Consider the following 16412-nt stretch of genomic DNA (forward strand, 5'->3'; position numbering starts at 1 on the left):
ACAGTAAGGCTTTTCCTGTGTTAGTGTCTTTAAACCGCAGGTACCTGGGCTTCTATGGAATCTGAGAACTCGAGGTGCACCAGGAAGGTGTTGCTTAAATCAATCAAAGCCTCCTTGAATCTCCAAGTTCACAACATACATTTCTAGGAAATGCAAGTTGTGGGGGGCAATGCTTACCTTAATATGGACACAGTTATGGGGGTACCTGCCATAAAGGTAAAAATCACAGTGATGAAGAAGATGCCGAGAAATATGGGCAGGTTTGAACACTGAGTTTTACATTTTCCAGCCCTTGCTTCAAAATCAGGGCTTTCTGCAGTAGAAGTGATGTCGACTTTCCTTTCAATACAGGAACAATTATAATATGCCTGAAATTTAAACACAAAAAATGTCAAAGTCGTTGTACGCTTTGAAAATGCCTTTTGTATCATCTTGTCACTGTCTAGTGTGACAGCCAGTAGTGCTGAGAGCCATTAACCCTTGTAAGAAGTGAAGCAAATTGTAACAAGCCACATATACGCAGTACCTGTGCTTGACTTTGTGGCTGTTACTCCAACTTGTAGCCTATTATCGGCTCATGACATAAAACAACTTGACAGGGATCTAACAGTTACACCCTTTCTCGTGTTCTGCATACATTACTTTCAGTAGATCATAATTGCTCAGATAATGTCTTCCTTCTATCTCCTCTTTTCCATGACAGGGGGCACAGAGGCATCCACGCTGGCAATCTCATTATGTGCACTAGTTCGAAAGAACAAACACTATAATTTTGATAAGTGCCAAGGTAAAATTACCTTGTATGCACAACTTTAACAAAATGCTGCTTCTAACAGCAACATTTTCTGAACTTTTGATCTACCTTACAGAAGACAAGTTATCCTTTTTATAACATGTTAATGATAGCAAAGGAGTAGTTGCTCTAAAAAGCATATCGGTTATTTCTCATATACTTATATATAGGCATAGATGTATGACTATACGATCATAATATTGTGAAAGGTAATGACCAAGAAAGATCATGTTTTATCCAAATAGAAAGACGATCGCTTATTTAGAAACTTTATTAAGTCCTAAAGGCATTGTATATCTCAATTTTTATCTTTAATATAAACTTTTTATGTGTTTAAGACATCAACAAAATCATAGCGAGATGGGAAGTCAAAGAAAGCAGTGTTTTCAGGGTTTCTAGGATAGATTCTTTCTCTGTATTAAAGCAATTGTAATACCAGTGGTGCTGGTTTGGGAAGAGCTAATATGTAAATGATGCTCTAACATGTGTTCTTATATAAGAACACTCAAATATACATTTAAAAATTAAGTCATTCATCCTGAACACTTTAAAATTTTTTGACACTCATTTACTGTGGGCAAGGGAATCTGCTGTGTCACAAAACACATTCAGAGGCAAGGAGACAGCTATTGAGAGTCTTATCCCTCCACCATGTGAGCTCTGGGATTCGGTTATTCATGTTTAACTGCATGCACCTGCCCTTTGAGGCATGTTAGACACCTTAAGATAAGAAACTGACTACGGTATTCTGTTACACTTTCATTAAAAAACTCAAGTAAGAGATGTGACAGAGCTCTCAGCCAATGTCAGTTTTGTATTTGGGTAACTGACAGAAAATATTATTTATTCTGAGGGAAAAAGCACAAGCATTTTATCATGTATATTTTATCATGAAATAGCTCCTAAGAAAAGTGTGTCTCGGGCTGGAGAGACGGTTAAGAGTCCTTGTTGCTCTTGCAGGAGTCGGGATCAATTCCTGTACCCACATGGTGGCTCACAACTTTCTGCAACTTCAGTTCCAGGGAATCTAGTATCTTCTTCGCTTCCTCAGGCAATAGGTACACACATGGTAGACTTTCCAACTACAGGGAAATACTAGTCACCCACCCCTACCTTGTAGGTAGTTCTTACTTTATATTGGTGCCAAGCTCACTTGTAGGACTTTTATTTCTGACAATTGATATACTACTACATTTTGTCAAGGTTCTTGAAAGCAAAGCCTTCCAACTTAACTAGAGTAAACAACCGTCCATTTAATGGCTGAAATCTTAAGCTCTCTGACATTGGTTTTTCTCTTTTCATTTTCAGACAAGGCCTCACTGTGTTAACTAGGGTGGCTTCAGACTCAGAGACCTGCCTCCTGAATGCTGGAAAATAGGCAAATTTATGTCAACACTGTAGTAATTTATTCTCCTGTAGTAATTGTTGTCTCCAAAGCCTACTGCCTCTGTCTGCTAACCTAGGCCTTGTCCTTGAAACTTCTAGACTCTATATAATCTTAATCTGGGCCTAGAATGTTTTCTGCCTCCGAGACTTACTGCTGAATAAGCTCCTCCCTTCCTAGTAAACTCTGCTATACTGACTTAAACTCTCCTCCAAGCTGACTAATTCAATCTGGCTTTTGACTGAATGGCTCTTTCTCATTCTCTGGTTTGTTCTATCTCCATCTGTGTCTAGTTTGTTCTTTCTTCACCCTGTCTCTGTACAACCGTTCCAGTAAAACTGCCTCCTTTCCTTCTCCCTCTTAGTGCTGTTCTCTCCTTTTTTCTCTGTACTCCTGAGAATTGTGCATATCCTATTCTGTCCAGTCTTTCTCTGAATTAGTCACTTTGTCTGCCACTCAACAAGACACCACTTTCAAACATGGTTGCTTCCTTGTACAAACTAGCTTTAGCTCCATTGTTTGGGATTAAAGGTGTGTGCTAAGGGTTGAGCCACACCACAGCTAGAAAGAGCTTTCTTCAGTCAATAGCCAAATTTCAGAGTTTACAGTGCGATCCAATATCCTGCCACACAACATATGCAGGATACAACATAGGACACTGTGGGATGGAATCCACTGGCTCAAACATGAAAGGAAAGCACACTGCCTGCTAAGATAGTTACGTGGTTTGTCTGAAATTATTTAATTATATTAAAAAGAAATTTCTAGGCAAATTGATAGAAATTAAAAGTAAATTTATATTTGAAACGGAATTAATGATTTGGATGTTTTACAATGTATCCATGGTGTGTGAAATTTAAAAATTAGTCAGTTTCATCATATTACTGGATAGTAACCATGTTCTCATAATCATGCTCTCATAATGGAGAAAAAACAAAAATATAAAATGGTAATATAATTGCCATGCTGAGTTCGGCAAGAATTGCCTGAGACATGAAGGATTGAGTCTGAAGAGGCCAGGGTTGTGAAACTGGGAAAGGAAAGGAAACTGAGGGAAAAGACAGAATTGCCCACAAGGAGACTCAAGACAATAATCATATTCATTGGGGTAAAAGGAAACATGGCTACCTTTGGTTTCCTGTTTGAAACTGAGTTTAAACAACCTGCAAAGCAGGGAGAAAAATACTGGACTCCATCACTTCCACAGAGTGGGTAATAATAGGATCTCAAACAATTGCAATTGGCATTGCAAGGTGCAGTCAGATTCCCCATCTCTCCTGTTCTGTAAATAAGAAAAGATAGATAAGGTGAGATTTTCTTCAACAGAATGCCTTGGGAACAACTCAAAAGCAGTTGCATTTCGCCTTTGTATCATTTAGTTAGCTGCTCAACATGTTAGTACTAAATGCATAAAACATAATGTCTGCTTTTCCATGAGACTTAGCATACACTAACCTACATCCAGCCATAGACTGAAGTGTTCTCCTTACTCAACACAAAGCCTAATTATCACTGTGTCACACACATTGTTGACTGCATGCATGGGTGAGGCACTGGGGAAGCACACTTGATTAGGGTAAGCCTTTTAGAGGAATGGTGTCAAATAAGACAAAAGAAAACCGGATTGAATGTCTCAGTAAATATCGGGGTTTTGTGGCAGCGAAGAGCTCTTGTCTCTACAGATTGTTCATCAGGTGAGCAGCAGTTTCCCCTGCTCTTACCAACAGTTGCAAGTAGCTTTTTCTTTACTTGTGGCAAGGAAAAGGTTGTTAGACATTTGCAAACATCTTAGAAAGGTAGACAACTTTTAAAAAAACCAAATAAGTGAATAAAATCATGATGTTTAATCTGTGAATGTCGTAATAAAACCTCTTTCTTTGCCAAAAGTAAATTTCCTACTTTCAGACTTGGTGAAATTTTGATTATCTCTTCTCTTCCTGTCTGTGAGAAGTCCTAATACCATGCAAAGAAGTCCTAATATAAATGGCCATCGAGGTTCCAATATAAAGGCTTACATCAATCAAAGAGGAATCCCAGTGCCTTGCCTATTCATCCATTCAACAATGTGTCTGAAGCAGGTGATAAGTAAGCCTTGAGTTGACTAAAGTGAGCATGAAACTGAGTAACATAACATCAATCTTCAACGACTTGCGTCCTGGGAGAGAGGTAGGTTCATTGTATCCTAATCTACTGACCTACTGATATGTACAGGTGCATTTTAGAAACTCCAAGGCAGGACAACTCATATGAGGGAAAGTTTGAAAAGGGGAAACCTGAGAAGTTAGCTCCTAAGTGAGTCTTAAAGGTGAGCAAAATTTAGCCAGACAGTGGGTAATTAGAAAAGGAACTATGGAACAAGAAAAATGGAAATGGTATTTGAAACAGAAAATGCAAAGGTATGTTCTTATAAGAAGTCAAGATCCAGTTGCCTCAGGGGCCTTGTTAAAATCAATGACTGTTTATTGTACAAATACATGTTACATTCAACAATGATGTTGTCAAAAGCTCATCAAAAACGTTTTCTTATGCACATGATATTTATGAATGTGTGTATACATGCATCTGTGTAGGTGCACTTGGGGGCATGTGAAACGGTTAATGTTGAGTATCTTTCTTGGTTACTTTTTTAATTGAAACAGGATCTCTCACTAACCCCAGAGATCTCTGATACAGGCTGGTCGAGCTAGCCAGCTCTGGGGAGCTACAGTCTCCATCGTCCAAGTGATGGAATTAGATGTGGACCACCATGCCCATCCAGCATAACCATGGGTTCTCACACTAGCTCAGCAAGCATTTCTCCTCTAAAGTTACATGGAGTATGAGCTTGTAGAAAGAGCCAGTCATAACACCCAACACAAGCGATCAGAATATAAAGAGAAATTGAAATACAACATGATTATAAGAAAGATTGGAGCAAACTTTTGAACACAGAATAGTAATTTTTTTTATTGATAGATGGTGAAGCACCACTTCACGGAATTCAAAGGCACTCCTACTATTTAGCAGAGGAGAACCCAATTCTGAGGAAGAGGTAAGCATTATGGCTTTATACATATTAAGAGTCTCAAGTTATTGGACAAGTAGTCAATGACTAGAAATCTTAATAACCATTTTCATCCATATTTAACAGAAATCATGATAACAACAAGATTTGCCACACAAAGTATAAACATATCCTACTGTCTGATATATTGCACACATTGCAAAATCTAACTATAACATGCACACAATCTCACACTGTTTTAAGTAAGTTTACAATTTTGTGTTGGACTGTTTTTGTGGCTATGCACTGGGGCTGGATACACCTGATAGAGACAAGTGGAGGTCTTGGGAGGTAGCTGACTTCATGATTACATAGTGAATTTCAGATATGTGATCATAAACAAGAGTGGTAGCAACATAACTGAAAGAGCAAACCAGAGCCAGGGAAAAGAAAGAAAGCATTATTCTTGCAATCATAAGTCAATACTTCCTTGGGAGGTAAAATATGTAAACCAGTGGAAATATCAAAGTATTCAAATACAATATTTCAAACTGGAAAATAATGGGACTTAAGAAGTAGGCAAAGAAGTTTGTGAGGGAGGTAGAAGATAGAAAACCAGTCAGCATGCGGTAAAAGGAAATGGAAATCAAAGAGTAGACTTTAGGATACTAGAAAGAATGCAGAGGGATATGGGCCCCAAGCAGGATGGCCTGAGCCCATATATTAGGAGAGAGCCAACTCCCACAAGCTGTTTTGATTTCCATGCACATATACACACAAGTAAATTAATAAGTGGAAAAAATTGTTAGCAATCTGTTCTTCTGAGTGGAGTGTCTTCTTATGTAGCTAGCCATGCCCTACAAAATGCTGCCATGTGTCCTTGCGATCAATAGAAAGGAAACTAGAGAAATATAGTCCTTGCAATTCAAACTAGTACTAAAAATTACATCATCGTTTCAATTGATTTTCCAACACTTAATTGTCATATTATATCCAGGCACATTTTGAAAATATTCAAAATGTAAGATGGCATTATGTAAAACGCAGCAAGAACAATAAAAAAATCATATTACCTGTCATCAGTCAACTTCTCTGAATTTTATACAAATTTGCCATGTGGTGGAAAAGAAATTATTAGTAGAGAACTTGTAAATGCTTGTGAAATATTTTCTTTCTTCCTTCCTTCCTTTTTATTATTTTTTCTTCCACAATAGGGTCTCTTTAAGTAATCCTGACTGTCCTAGGACTTGCTAAGTAGGCCAGGCTGGCCTCTAACTCTCACAGATTCACTTACCTCTGCTCCTCTGCCTCCAAAGTGCTGGATGAAACATATGCCACCACACCTGGCTTAGCAGGTGTCTTTTCAACATTTCCAGATATTTTCATTCCCTATTTCCAGGAGTGTAATTCAAATTCCCCTCAAACTGGTGGCTGAAAGTGGCCTTTATTTCTGATATCATCTATACGCTTCAGTGGTGTGTGTCTCCCCCACCCCCATAGTGCCTCATTCTCTCTTCTCCCACAGTGATGCATCCTCTCTCCTTTTCCTCCTTCGTACCTTCTTAACATTTTTAAACTTAAAAGCTTTAAGTAGTTAGGTCACAAGTCTTTCCTACTTGTAGCCAAATAAAATTTGACAGACCTCCTTTAGTGATTGCTATAGAACTTTCTAGAGCTCCAGTTTCATAACCCATTGTTCACTTGGTGTTCTGTTTTCCCAGTGTCTGTTTTATAGTCAGAGTTTACTGTCTCTGTAAGAGGAAGCATGAAGGTGTTTGGACTAAATGTAATGGAGCTTAACCAAACACTGATTTGGAACACCTGGCATCATATTAACACAAAGGAAAGACAGACATGTGCACACCTACAAATCAGTGTTGTTGTTATTGGCAAACTTTCCTAAAGAAATTTAGTGTCATGTGAATGTGGTATGACACAAAACTATGGAATATCATTCTTGGAGTGGCGCCTGCCTCAGAAGTCACACACATAAACAGTGAAAGAAAATACAGTGGAAGTCGCCTGTCTGATCTACTGCTGCTGGTATAGAACTTCATACAAAACAAACCTGACCAAAAAAACGGGTTAGAGGGGGAAACTTGTCTGTAGGACAGAATAAGAAGGTATTTGCTTCTCTGAAGTAAGCATAAACTTCAGCAGGAATAGAACAATCAGGACGGTACTGGTTTCAGGTTTACTTGAATGTATTTTCTGTATACTTTCAACCCAAACAAGATGAATTCATCATAAATATTAACTCCCATTTTTAAATATTTAAGTTAATAGGAAAGCAGAATGTTAAATTCTCCCTAGGATGTTGCCATAGTCTGCTCTTTGTAGCTATAACAAAATATCCAAGGTGAACAATTAAAAATAATGAAAGGTTTGCTTGAGGATAGGCAAGAGTACTGGAGGTCCAAGCAAAGGGAAGCAGGACCTGCTTGGCCTCTGATGGTAGAGGAAGTCATCAAAGGATGAATTGAGACGACAAGCTAGCTGGGGTGCTTTGTAGAAAACATTAATCCCGAATCTGGGGGTTCCTAGTCATTTCCTTTCCTCCAATAACCATTTGTACATAGATCTGGGGAAGAGCTTTTGGGGAATACATTCAAACTCTACCAAATATGAATCCTTACAAGAGAAACTCTCTGTAATGTTCTGTTCCTCTTTCAATCCCTGAGCCAAACACATCACCCTTCATCTGCTTCCTTGCTGAACACCCACAGCATTCGAGAAGGCACAAAATATTCAAATTAAAGCAAACAAAACACAAGACAAAGTCCCCCGGTGTTACCCTGGTATGAAGGGTGTCTAAATGTTCTAAAAAGGCAATTCCTAATCACGTACATTGAGAGGAAATACTTGCAAATACACACATAATCTCTGACATGAATATAAAAAGCAATGAAGTATATTTACCCATTATATGATTCAGACACACCAGCAAATGGCCCATTTTCACATTTTGCATAAATAAATACAAAACTCAGCATAAGTGCTACTCCAGATGTACATAACGCAAACTTCATTGTATTTTTACACTTCATTTTGAATTTTGAAACAAGAACACCACCTAAGATTTGACCAAGAGCAGCTCCAGGAATTAAAACAGCCCCTAATGAAAAGTAAAATAATGAAAAACACACAATTATGCTCTGTAACTCATACAGACAGCTGGAAAACATCAAAACCAGCATCACCACAGCTTCCAGATAAAAACATTTCCCTGACATACATACACACACATGCACAAAAAAAAAATGCCATCAATACAGGCAGGGGAAGGTTAATCAACTTAAGTGTTAGTTAATATAGTCTTAGTTCAGTTTGGTCTGTCGTAAGTTGTTACAGAACACTGATTTCAGAGAATCAAAAACTTCTACCAAAAAACTTTTAACGTGTGGGCTATCCAAAAGGATGCACTATCCTAATTAAAACAATGTGCTACATAGAATCAGTGCACTATGTAGTTTTTCAGAAGTCTTTTACCTCCAAGTGTTGCCGCAAAGCTCGATGTCAATCCAAATTGATTTTCTATAAATTTAGGTAAAAACGTGGCAAATCCCGTGGTAACTAGTGCTTCAGAAGTAGTTGATAGAACTAAACATATAAAGACTGTATTCCTCATCAAATTCTAAGGGAAAAATACAATTCAAATGAATGTCTGGGATTACAGCACAAAGTGTAACATTGAAATACAAGTTGAAATACAAACATTTAAACTACAGTATTCCTTCAGGCAGGAAAATATAATTATGGTTAATGGACACACACACACACACAAACACACACACACAGAGAGAGAGAGAGAGAGAGAGAGAGACAGAGACAGAGACAGAGACAGAGACAGAGAGACAGAGGGGGGGGAGGACATTTGTTTGTGGAGTACCTAGAGATTTGATAAATGCCCTTATTGCCCTCAAGAGCCCAGCAGAGGAGGTAAAAGCCCATTTGGAAAGGCTCCATGTTCTCAGATTATTGTAGATTTCTATATTATAAACGCACCTCTTACCAGATGATATAAAATATATGTAAATTCCTGTATCCACTAAATGGGGAACTTGAAACTTATCATGGATAAGTATTGTTTCATAATTAAAGTAATTAAGAACCTTAAATACAACATTAAGTAACCTTACATAGGTATCTACACTGCCAATTCTTTCATAATATTAAGGTATATGCCTATCAAATTTCCAGACCTCACGGATAGAGGACCACAATGGTTGTGTAGTGGTGAGCACAGCTGCCTGCTAAGGATAGATGAAACCTGAATCCACACAAGGGAGGAGTACAAACACAGCACTTCTCAACTTTCCACAGAAAGAGGAAATACTAACCTGAAACTACTGAGACTAAGGAGGGTGATCCAAACGGAAGGTGGCTTAAAGACAGCCAAATTTAGTGACAATTGATCAATGGATGACATAAGGGAATTAGCACGGGATAGAAAGCTACATGCTAAAGAGGAGTCACCGAATACACTGCCAGTGCAATAAATCATGCTCTTTCAGTTATTCTATTCTGGAGCTCAGAGGGCAATGAAATTTAATCAGAAAAGTTACATGGAAAAGCATCAGCAGGAATAGATAAGAAAATAAGTTATAAAATGATTCCAGTGTACACCATTTACTTATATGTGTAAGAAGTGTGTTCCTATGAGACTGGTTAAACACACACACACACACACACACACGCACGCACACACACACACGAGAGAGAGAGAGAGAGAGAGAGAGAGAGAGAGAGAGAGAGAGAGAGGTTCTATTTTACCTTCACAGCAGTTGGAAAATCTTTAATACTTTTCCCAAAATTTTCATCCATATGTTGGAAGGAAGTACTATTATTTTGATGAGTCTGGGAAGTTTTGCCAGCTTGAATTTTTGCTGTCCCTAGGGAGAGGGATAGTAAATGTGTTTGTTTTACTATTTAATCAGTTTTTTAAAATATGCTTACCCTTTAATTGATATAAGTTCTATGGGTATGTAAATTCCAGTAGAATTCAGTTTTTTTTTCCTTCTGGTAACTGAGAGGCCCAAACGTACTCCATCTTGAGATCAGCCTCCATCAAAAACAAAACAAAACAAAAAAAAAAAGGCCTGAACATTTGGCCTGAGCTGAACCTGAGCTGCACCCAAGTACCAGGACTGACCAACCCCACGGCTTGTCCTTGGCCAGAGTCACTCACTAGCTCCTTCCTAGTAACAGTTAATCAAAGATTAATCTGATTGTTTCAGATGCACTTCCAGACTGTTCGTGATTGTATAAATCTTGCTTACAGCAGTCATTTAATTAGATGCTTGCAAGGATGGCCCACCCTCTCACTTGCTTCCATTTTCTATAAAACCTTGTCCTGATGAGAGTTCAGGGATGTTTTGCCAAACAGTCCTGAGGGTCAGCGGTAACTCAAGATCATAAGTCAAAGACCCTAATGTGATTATATTGGAAAGGGCTCGTTGGTGGTCTTTTGGGGTTCACAAACACTTCTTGGTACAACATAATAAAATTCTATAAATACTTATGCTTGTAATCAAGCTGTGTTAAGGTTCATTAACACTCATGAATGATGCACAGGCATGGTGGCTCTGGTCTATAATCTCAGCAGGATCTGCCAGGAAGACTGACATGAATCTGTGGCCAGAATCAGCCTGGGCTGAGACCCTTGTCCAAGATTAAAGAGGAAAAAAAAATACCCGCTCACAAATGAAGTTCCCATCTGTCTAATATTAATGTACAGTCAAAGAATTGTAATTTAATGACACAGTTTTGCTACAAACATACTTTCTCTTTTCATTCGAAGTATGCTCACAATCTTTGTTTATTTAGCAATGTGTTTTGACAGTCTTTATAGGTTAAAATCTATATATGGCCATTCTTCTTTGTTCGCTAAAACAATAAAAAAGCAAGTGCTTGGAAGAGGAGGTAATATCTGCTGTCTGTAACCATGGCCCTTTATTTCAAACCATAGCTCTGTGAAGAGGTCTGAGGAAAGCATGCTTATAGGGCTTTACAATGGGATAGCCTAGGATGAAGACACCAATGAGTTCACCTGGTTCCAGTACGTCAGGTGTCTTTGGTCGAGTTCCGCCTCTTCTACACACTTCTACCCACCTCACACACCTCAACACACCTCCATATACTTTCATTCACTTCCAAAATCTTTGTTGCAAATGGCAATGAAAATAGGTAAATACCTTCAAATTTGAGAAAAATGCTTTAGAAGCAGGATCTCATAAGGAATGAATATTCATTTCTACTGAGATTTTTTTCAGACTGTCTAGTATTGAAATATGGTTTACAAATTAATATGTGGCAGAATTACTTCGAGCATAATTGAAAGAGTAAGTAGCAGGACAGTTTATAATGATTAGCTTGAATGATTTCACACACATTGGTCCTTGAAATTACTAACTCCATATGAAGTAATCTGAAGTAGTAGTTTATGTAATAGGTTACTAGTAATAGTAATAGTTTTGTGTCTTGTATGTATATAAGGCAAGAATTACAATAAAACACAAGGACAGTTTTAGTAAAGCACAGTACATTGTAATCACTAAATATAAATGCAAATTCATGAATATTAATATTACTGAATTTTTTTTTCTCGGAAGTTAGATTTCAAAACTTTGCACTGGCAAGCATGAACAGATATCTATGACATGAACAGAGTGATTCTAGCGTTCTTATTGATCATCTTAAAAACAACTGACCTAGACATACAGTAAAGCTCTCTGAAATTCAAGGAGATGGATTTACCTGGTAAATGCTTTGGAAAACAGGAGAAAGGCATTATCAAAGACCAAGCAAAGAGCCAAGCTAAAAGGAATCCAATCCACCAAGCCCCCAACCACCGGGGATCATCCTCAGTCAGATCTGAACTATAAAGATGGGGGGAAAAAGAGTTATAACTCATTCAGTATTAATTAGAGATCAGTCATAACAATCACATGTCTTGTAATTCAGGTGCAAAGTCTAGGCTCTTACTGTATCTAAAATTGTAAGGAAGCCATCACAATGAGTCAAATAACGTGAAGCCATACAAGTATAACAAGATTTAAGAATAATGGTCCAGAAAGCATCATAAAATGGCAACCATGGGAGAACAGAGAGATGACTCAGTGGTTAAGTGCATTGGCTACTCTGGCAGAGGACCTGGGTTTGATTCTCAGCACCAAGATGGTGACTCACAAACACCTGTAACTCTAGTTCCCAGGATCTGCTGCCCTCTTCTGGCCTCTGCTGGCACTAGACTTGCAGATGGTGCACAGCCACATAGGCAAGCAAAATATTCATACACAGAGAATAAAAGTAAGTAAGTCTTTTAAAATGCAGCAAATACAGAATCATGGTTTAAAATTTTTAGTGAACATAAATATGACAAATCCTTAAAAACATATAGAATGTCAGTGTGTTATTTTTTTGGTTTTGTTTCTGTTGTTGTTTTTGGAGCTGAGGACCGAACCCAGGGCTTTGTGCTTGCTAGGCAAGTGCTCTACCACTGAGCTAAATCCCCAACCCCCCTCAATGTGTTATTTAGCTTTCTCTTTTTCATTTACTGCAGCAGACTAAATACACATCACAGCAAATCACTGGTCTATGCTAAAAGTCTCAAGTACTTGGAGATCTTTCTCTAAATCATTATTTTTAAAACTTTATGATATTTTCATATTTTAATGTCAATAAATCTTACCCTCTGACATAACACTCTGACAGACTTTCCCTTTTGTTAAAATGCATGATCTTAAAAGGTGACCATCCTTTCCCATAGACTGTCCTGTTGAACATAATTATCTGCAGAACTGAGTAGGATAATACATAATATTATACCTAACACCAAATGTGAGGTATAAAATATAAATATTGGATCAATAATATTTATTATCATTATTTGACTTCCTCAGTAACAAATGCAACATGGTCTTTATTTTTTCATAATATCATCAGAGGTATCAGAAGACTTATTCTCATTCAGATATTTATAAAATGATTCATGTTTTCTATCTGCAACTAAATCTACTGAGAAGCTAATTTACTACATTCTTATTGTTCAATGACACAAAGGGTATATAAAGTCTTTTTTATAAATCACCAGTGATTCTATTGGACATCCCTATTCATGAATAAATACATTATTATGTTAAAAGACCCTGGAAGCAAGGCAGACACAGTGGGTGTCAAATAGTGCATACTGTTTGATTTCCTGAAATCCTTCACTGCATTCTGAATGAGAAATGAGGCTCACTTTACTGCAATAGAATAAAAAATGAGAAGAAAAACAAATAGTGCCTTGCCTTTGTCCCATAGCAACATCAATGTACATTGTCAACAGCTGTCCTCCCAACACATAGCCAATGGCTGGGCCTAGGATTGACATAGAATAGCCAATACCTACGGAAAGATCAAAGGCATTAGGAATAACCATATAAACAGCTTTGCTCAACATTGTAACAGCAGGAAAGAAATACATTCTACTAAAGGACATTGTTAATGATTACACTTATATCAAATTTATAGTACACACACACACACACACACACACACACACACAGAACTATATGGTTAACAGTTATGTCAAGGTGCCTAAAATTAATATCTCACTATAGAACTACTTGATTATAATAATAATAGTTAAAATAAGCGCATAATTACAAATCCATGTACATTGCATAACTAACTAATGGCAAGATGGTGTGTGTTCTGTTTTCCTTTTAGCAATAATCATTGCTTACAATCTCATGGAAGAGTACAAGGGAAAGAAGCCTTTGCACTCCTCAGCCTCGTAAGAAGCTCTCCTCATTTCACTCCACCGCAGATTCTAACACCTAGATCTGCTGATGGGTTGAGTTGGTGTTTGGTTGACTGATTTTGCTTTGTTTTATTTTTCAGAAATGGTTTCTCTGTGTAACCCTGGGTGTCCTGGAACTCACCCTGTAGACCAGGCTGGCCTGGAACTCAGAGATCCACCTGTCTCTACCTCCCAAGTGCTGGGATTAAAGGCATGCACCACCATTGCCCAGTGATAAGTCAATTTGGAAAGCAACCCATTTACTATTAGACACTATTCCTCGTGATTTCTCTCACTTTTACTAACAGTAGGGGAAGCAACTTATTTCTGGCTATGAGAGATTTAAAATATTGTCACAGGGAACAGAGTATTTGCAAAATGAAATTTGCCGTATTGACATCATCTACATTTTTTATTTGCTGCTAAATTTCTTATGTATACACATGCAAACACACACACACACACAAACACACACACATACACAAAACCACACACACACACACACACACACACACACACACACATGAAACAATTTTTTGCCCCAAACTAAACATACATCAATGGCAAAAGGACTTAGGTACCTATTAGATCAAGTCTCCACTACAAAGGTGACTCGAGGTAATATCAAAAGTCGTATTAATCCGTCAGGTATGTTAAAATACACAATACCCATGTTTCTATACTTAGAAAATAGTCTAAAACAACCTTAAGTATATAATGTATCAGTAGATGCATATAAAATATCGGTTTTTGTGGTCAGAAAAAACATGAATTAAAAATGCTGAAAATGGGCTAGATATTGCAGTATGTGTCTTTAATCCCACAAGGCAGAAACAGGAGAATCTCTGAGTTTGAGGCCAACTGTCCCAAGCTATCCAAGGGCTACCTGGTTAGATGCTGTCTCACCCCTCCCCTGAAAATGCTAGAAATTAGTGATTTGTAAATTTTGGGGGCGATAGACTATTACAGAAGCTTCTCTGTTGGGATATTCTCAACACTCAGGGCTTAGCCACGTATGCTGACTTGCAGCCAACATACCAAAGAATCCTGTTATATAGTAATACACAGACAAACCTGGGTGCAGTAATTTCCAAGACATTTAGACACAGGCCTTCTCTAGTCTCGTGCTAGATTTCAAAGAAAGAATTAGAGAAAAGAATGACTTTGAAATGAAAAATTCCATGGTGTTTTGGGTTTGTTTGTTTGTTTTTGTTTTTTGATAATCTCTTATCCCACCCTTATAAGATATAAGAAACCTTTATACTCTGAGAAAAATCCCCTGGAGTTTATGTAATCAAGGCAGAAGCTGCTGACCTGGTTCCTTCTACTCAGGAATGTATGGTATTTCAGAATGGAGCACCATAAAACTATTACGCATCCCAGTAACTGATTTGACAGCACAGAAAACAGGTAAACACAGTACAATCCTAAATGAAATGCCTGTGGCATTACCACTAACTTGGTTTTGTTTGCTTGTCTTTTTTCTTTTAGCAAAAGGAACTGAAACCATACGAGGTAAGCTGTTTACCCACTCTGCTTACAAAATGATACCAAGAGTTTACTCACCGATATATAGAGAAGATTTGTGTGTGGGTACAGAGTCATCAATGAAGGCCGTTCCCAGGGTGTAGAGCGGAGTTCCTCCAGTCCCCAGCAACAGTTGTCCCAGGACAAAGACATAGAAGTAGTTAGAAAGCAGAGAGGTTGAAGAAGCACATCTGGTGCTGTTCCTTGTTAAGCAGGTATCTTTAGTGGGGGAAAAACACGAATTTAAAGCTTAGCTAACAGTGTAAATGTTTATTTACAAATTACATTCACCTATGATGCCTTTTCCAAATGCTTCATTTTTATTGCATTTAAAACACTCAAAGGAGCGGAGGGAGATTGTAACCCCACAGGAAGAACAACATCCCCTGGCCTGACAACCCAGTGCTCCCAGAGACTAGACCGCCAACGGAGGAGTGTATAGGGATGGATCCATGACTCCAGATAGATAGGTAGCAGAGGATGGCCTTGCCTGACAGCAATGGGAGAGGAGGCCCTTGGTCCTGTAGAAGTTTGTGGAACTGTAGGGGGTTGCTGGAACAGTAGGGTGGGAGAGGGTGAGTGGGTGGGTGAGGGAGCACCCTCGTGGAGGCAAAGGGGAGGGGAAGAGTGTGGATCTGGGATGCGGGGGTTTCTGAAGGAGTAACCAGGAAGTGGGATATCATTTTAGATGCAAACAAATGAAGTGATTAATAATAAAAAATAAACACCTAAGTTACTTGAGAAAATTTAGGAGTTACTATCAAGCCAAAATTTAGAGTATAAAGTAATATTACTTAAGGTTTGGATCTAAAAATTTTGTAGGTGACCAAATTCAAGAAGATGAAGGGCTGCAAAATGCTTTTATCTTCTGAGTTAAGAGGTCAATAAGTAGGTTTTTGAGCTCACAGAAATGTTGTGAAAGAAAAAACAAACTAGAAAT

General features: G+C 38.0%; 1 protein-coding gene across 2 annotated transcripts in view; it reads right to left on the reverse strand.

Annotated features, from left to right (window-relative positions):
* Slco4c1 (solute carrier organic anion transporter family, member 4C1) overlaps window positions 1-16412 on the reverse strand; it is a 51661-nt gene that overhangs the window by 12412 nt on the left and 22837 nt on the right. The window contains exons 3-10 of one of the 2 annotated variants that reach the window (NM_001002024.2): window positions 15512-15691; window positions 13452-13548; window positions 11917-12038; window positions 9934-10052; window positions 8650-8794; window positions 8080-8275; window positions 3306-3459; window positions 178-368 (exon numbers count right to left, since the gene is read on the reverse strand). In NM_001002024.2, coding sequence (NP_001002024.2) covers window positions 178-368; window positions 3306-3459; window positions 8080-8275; window positions 8650-8794; window positions 9934-10052; window positions 11917-12038; window positions 13452-13548; window positions 15512-15691 — 1204 coding nt within the window. Of the gene's footprint in view, window positions 1-177; window positions 369-3305; window positions 3460-8079; window positions 8276-8649; window positions 8795-9933; window positions 10053-11916; window positions 12039-13451; window positions 13549-15511; window positions 15692-16412 lie in introns of those variants that run through there. The other variant, XM_063267565.1, reaches the window with a different exon arrangement.

This window comes from Rattus norvegicus, chromosome 9 (genome assembly GCF_036323735.1).
Source record: "Rattus norvegicus strain BN/NHsdMcwi chromosome 9, GRCr8, whole genome shotgun sequence".
NCBI lineage: Eukaryota > Metazoa > Chordata > Mammalia > Rodentia > Muridae > Rattus > Rattus norvegicus.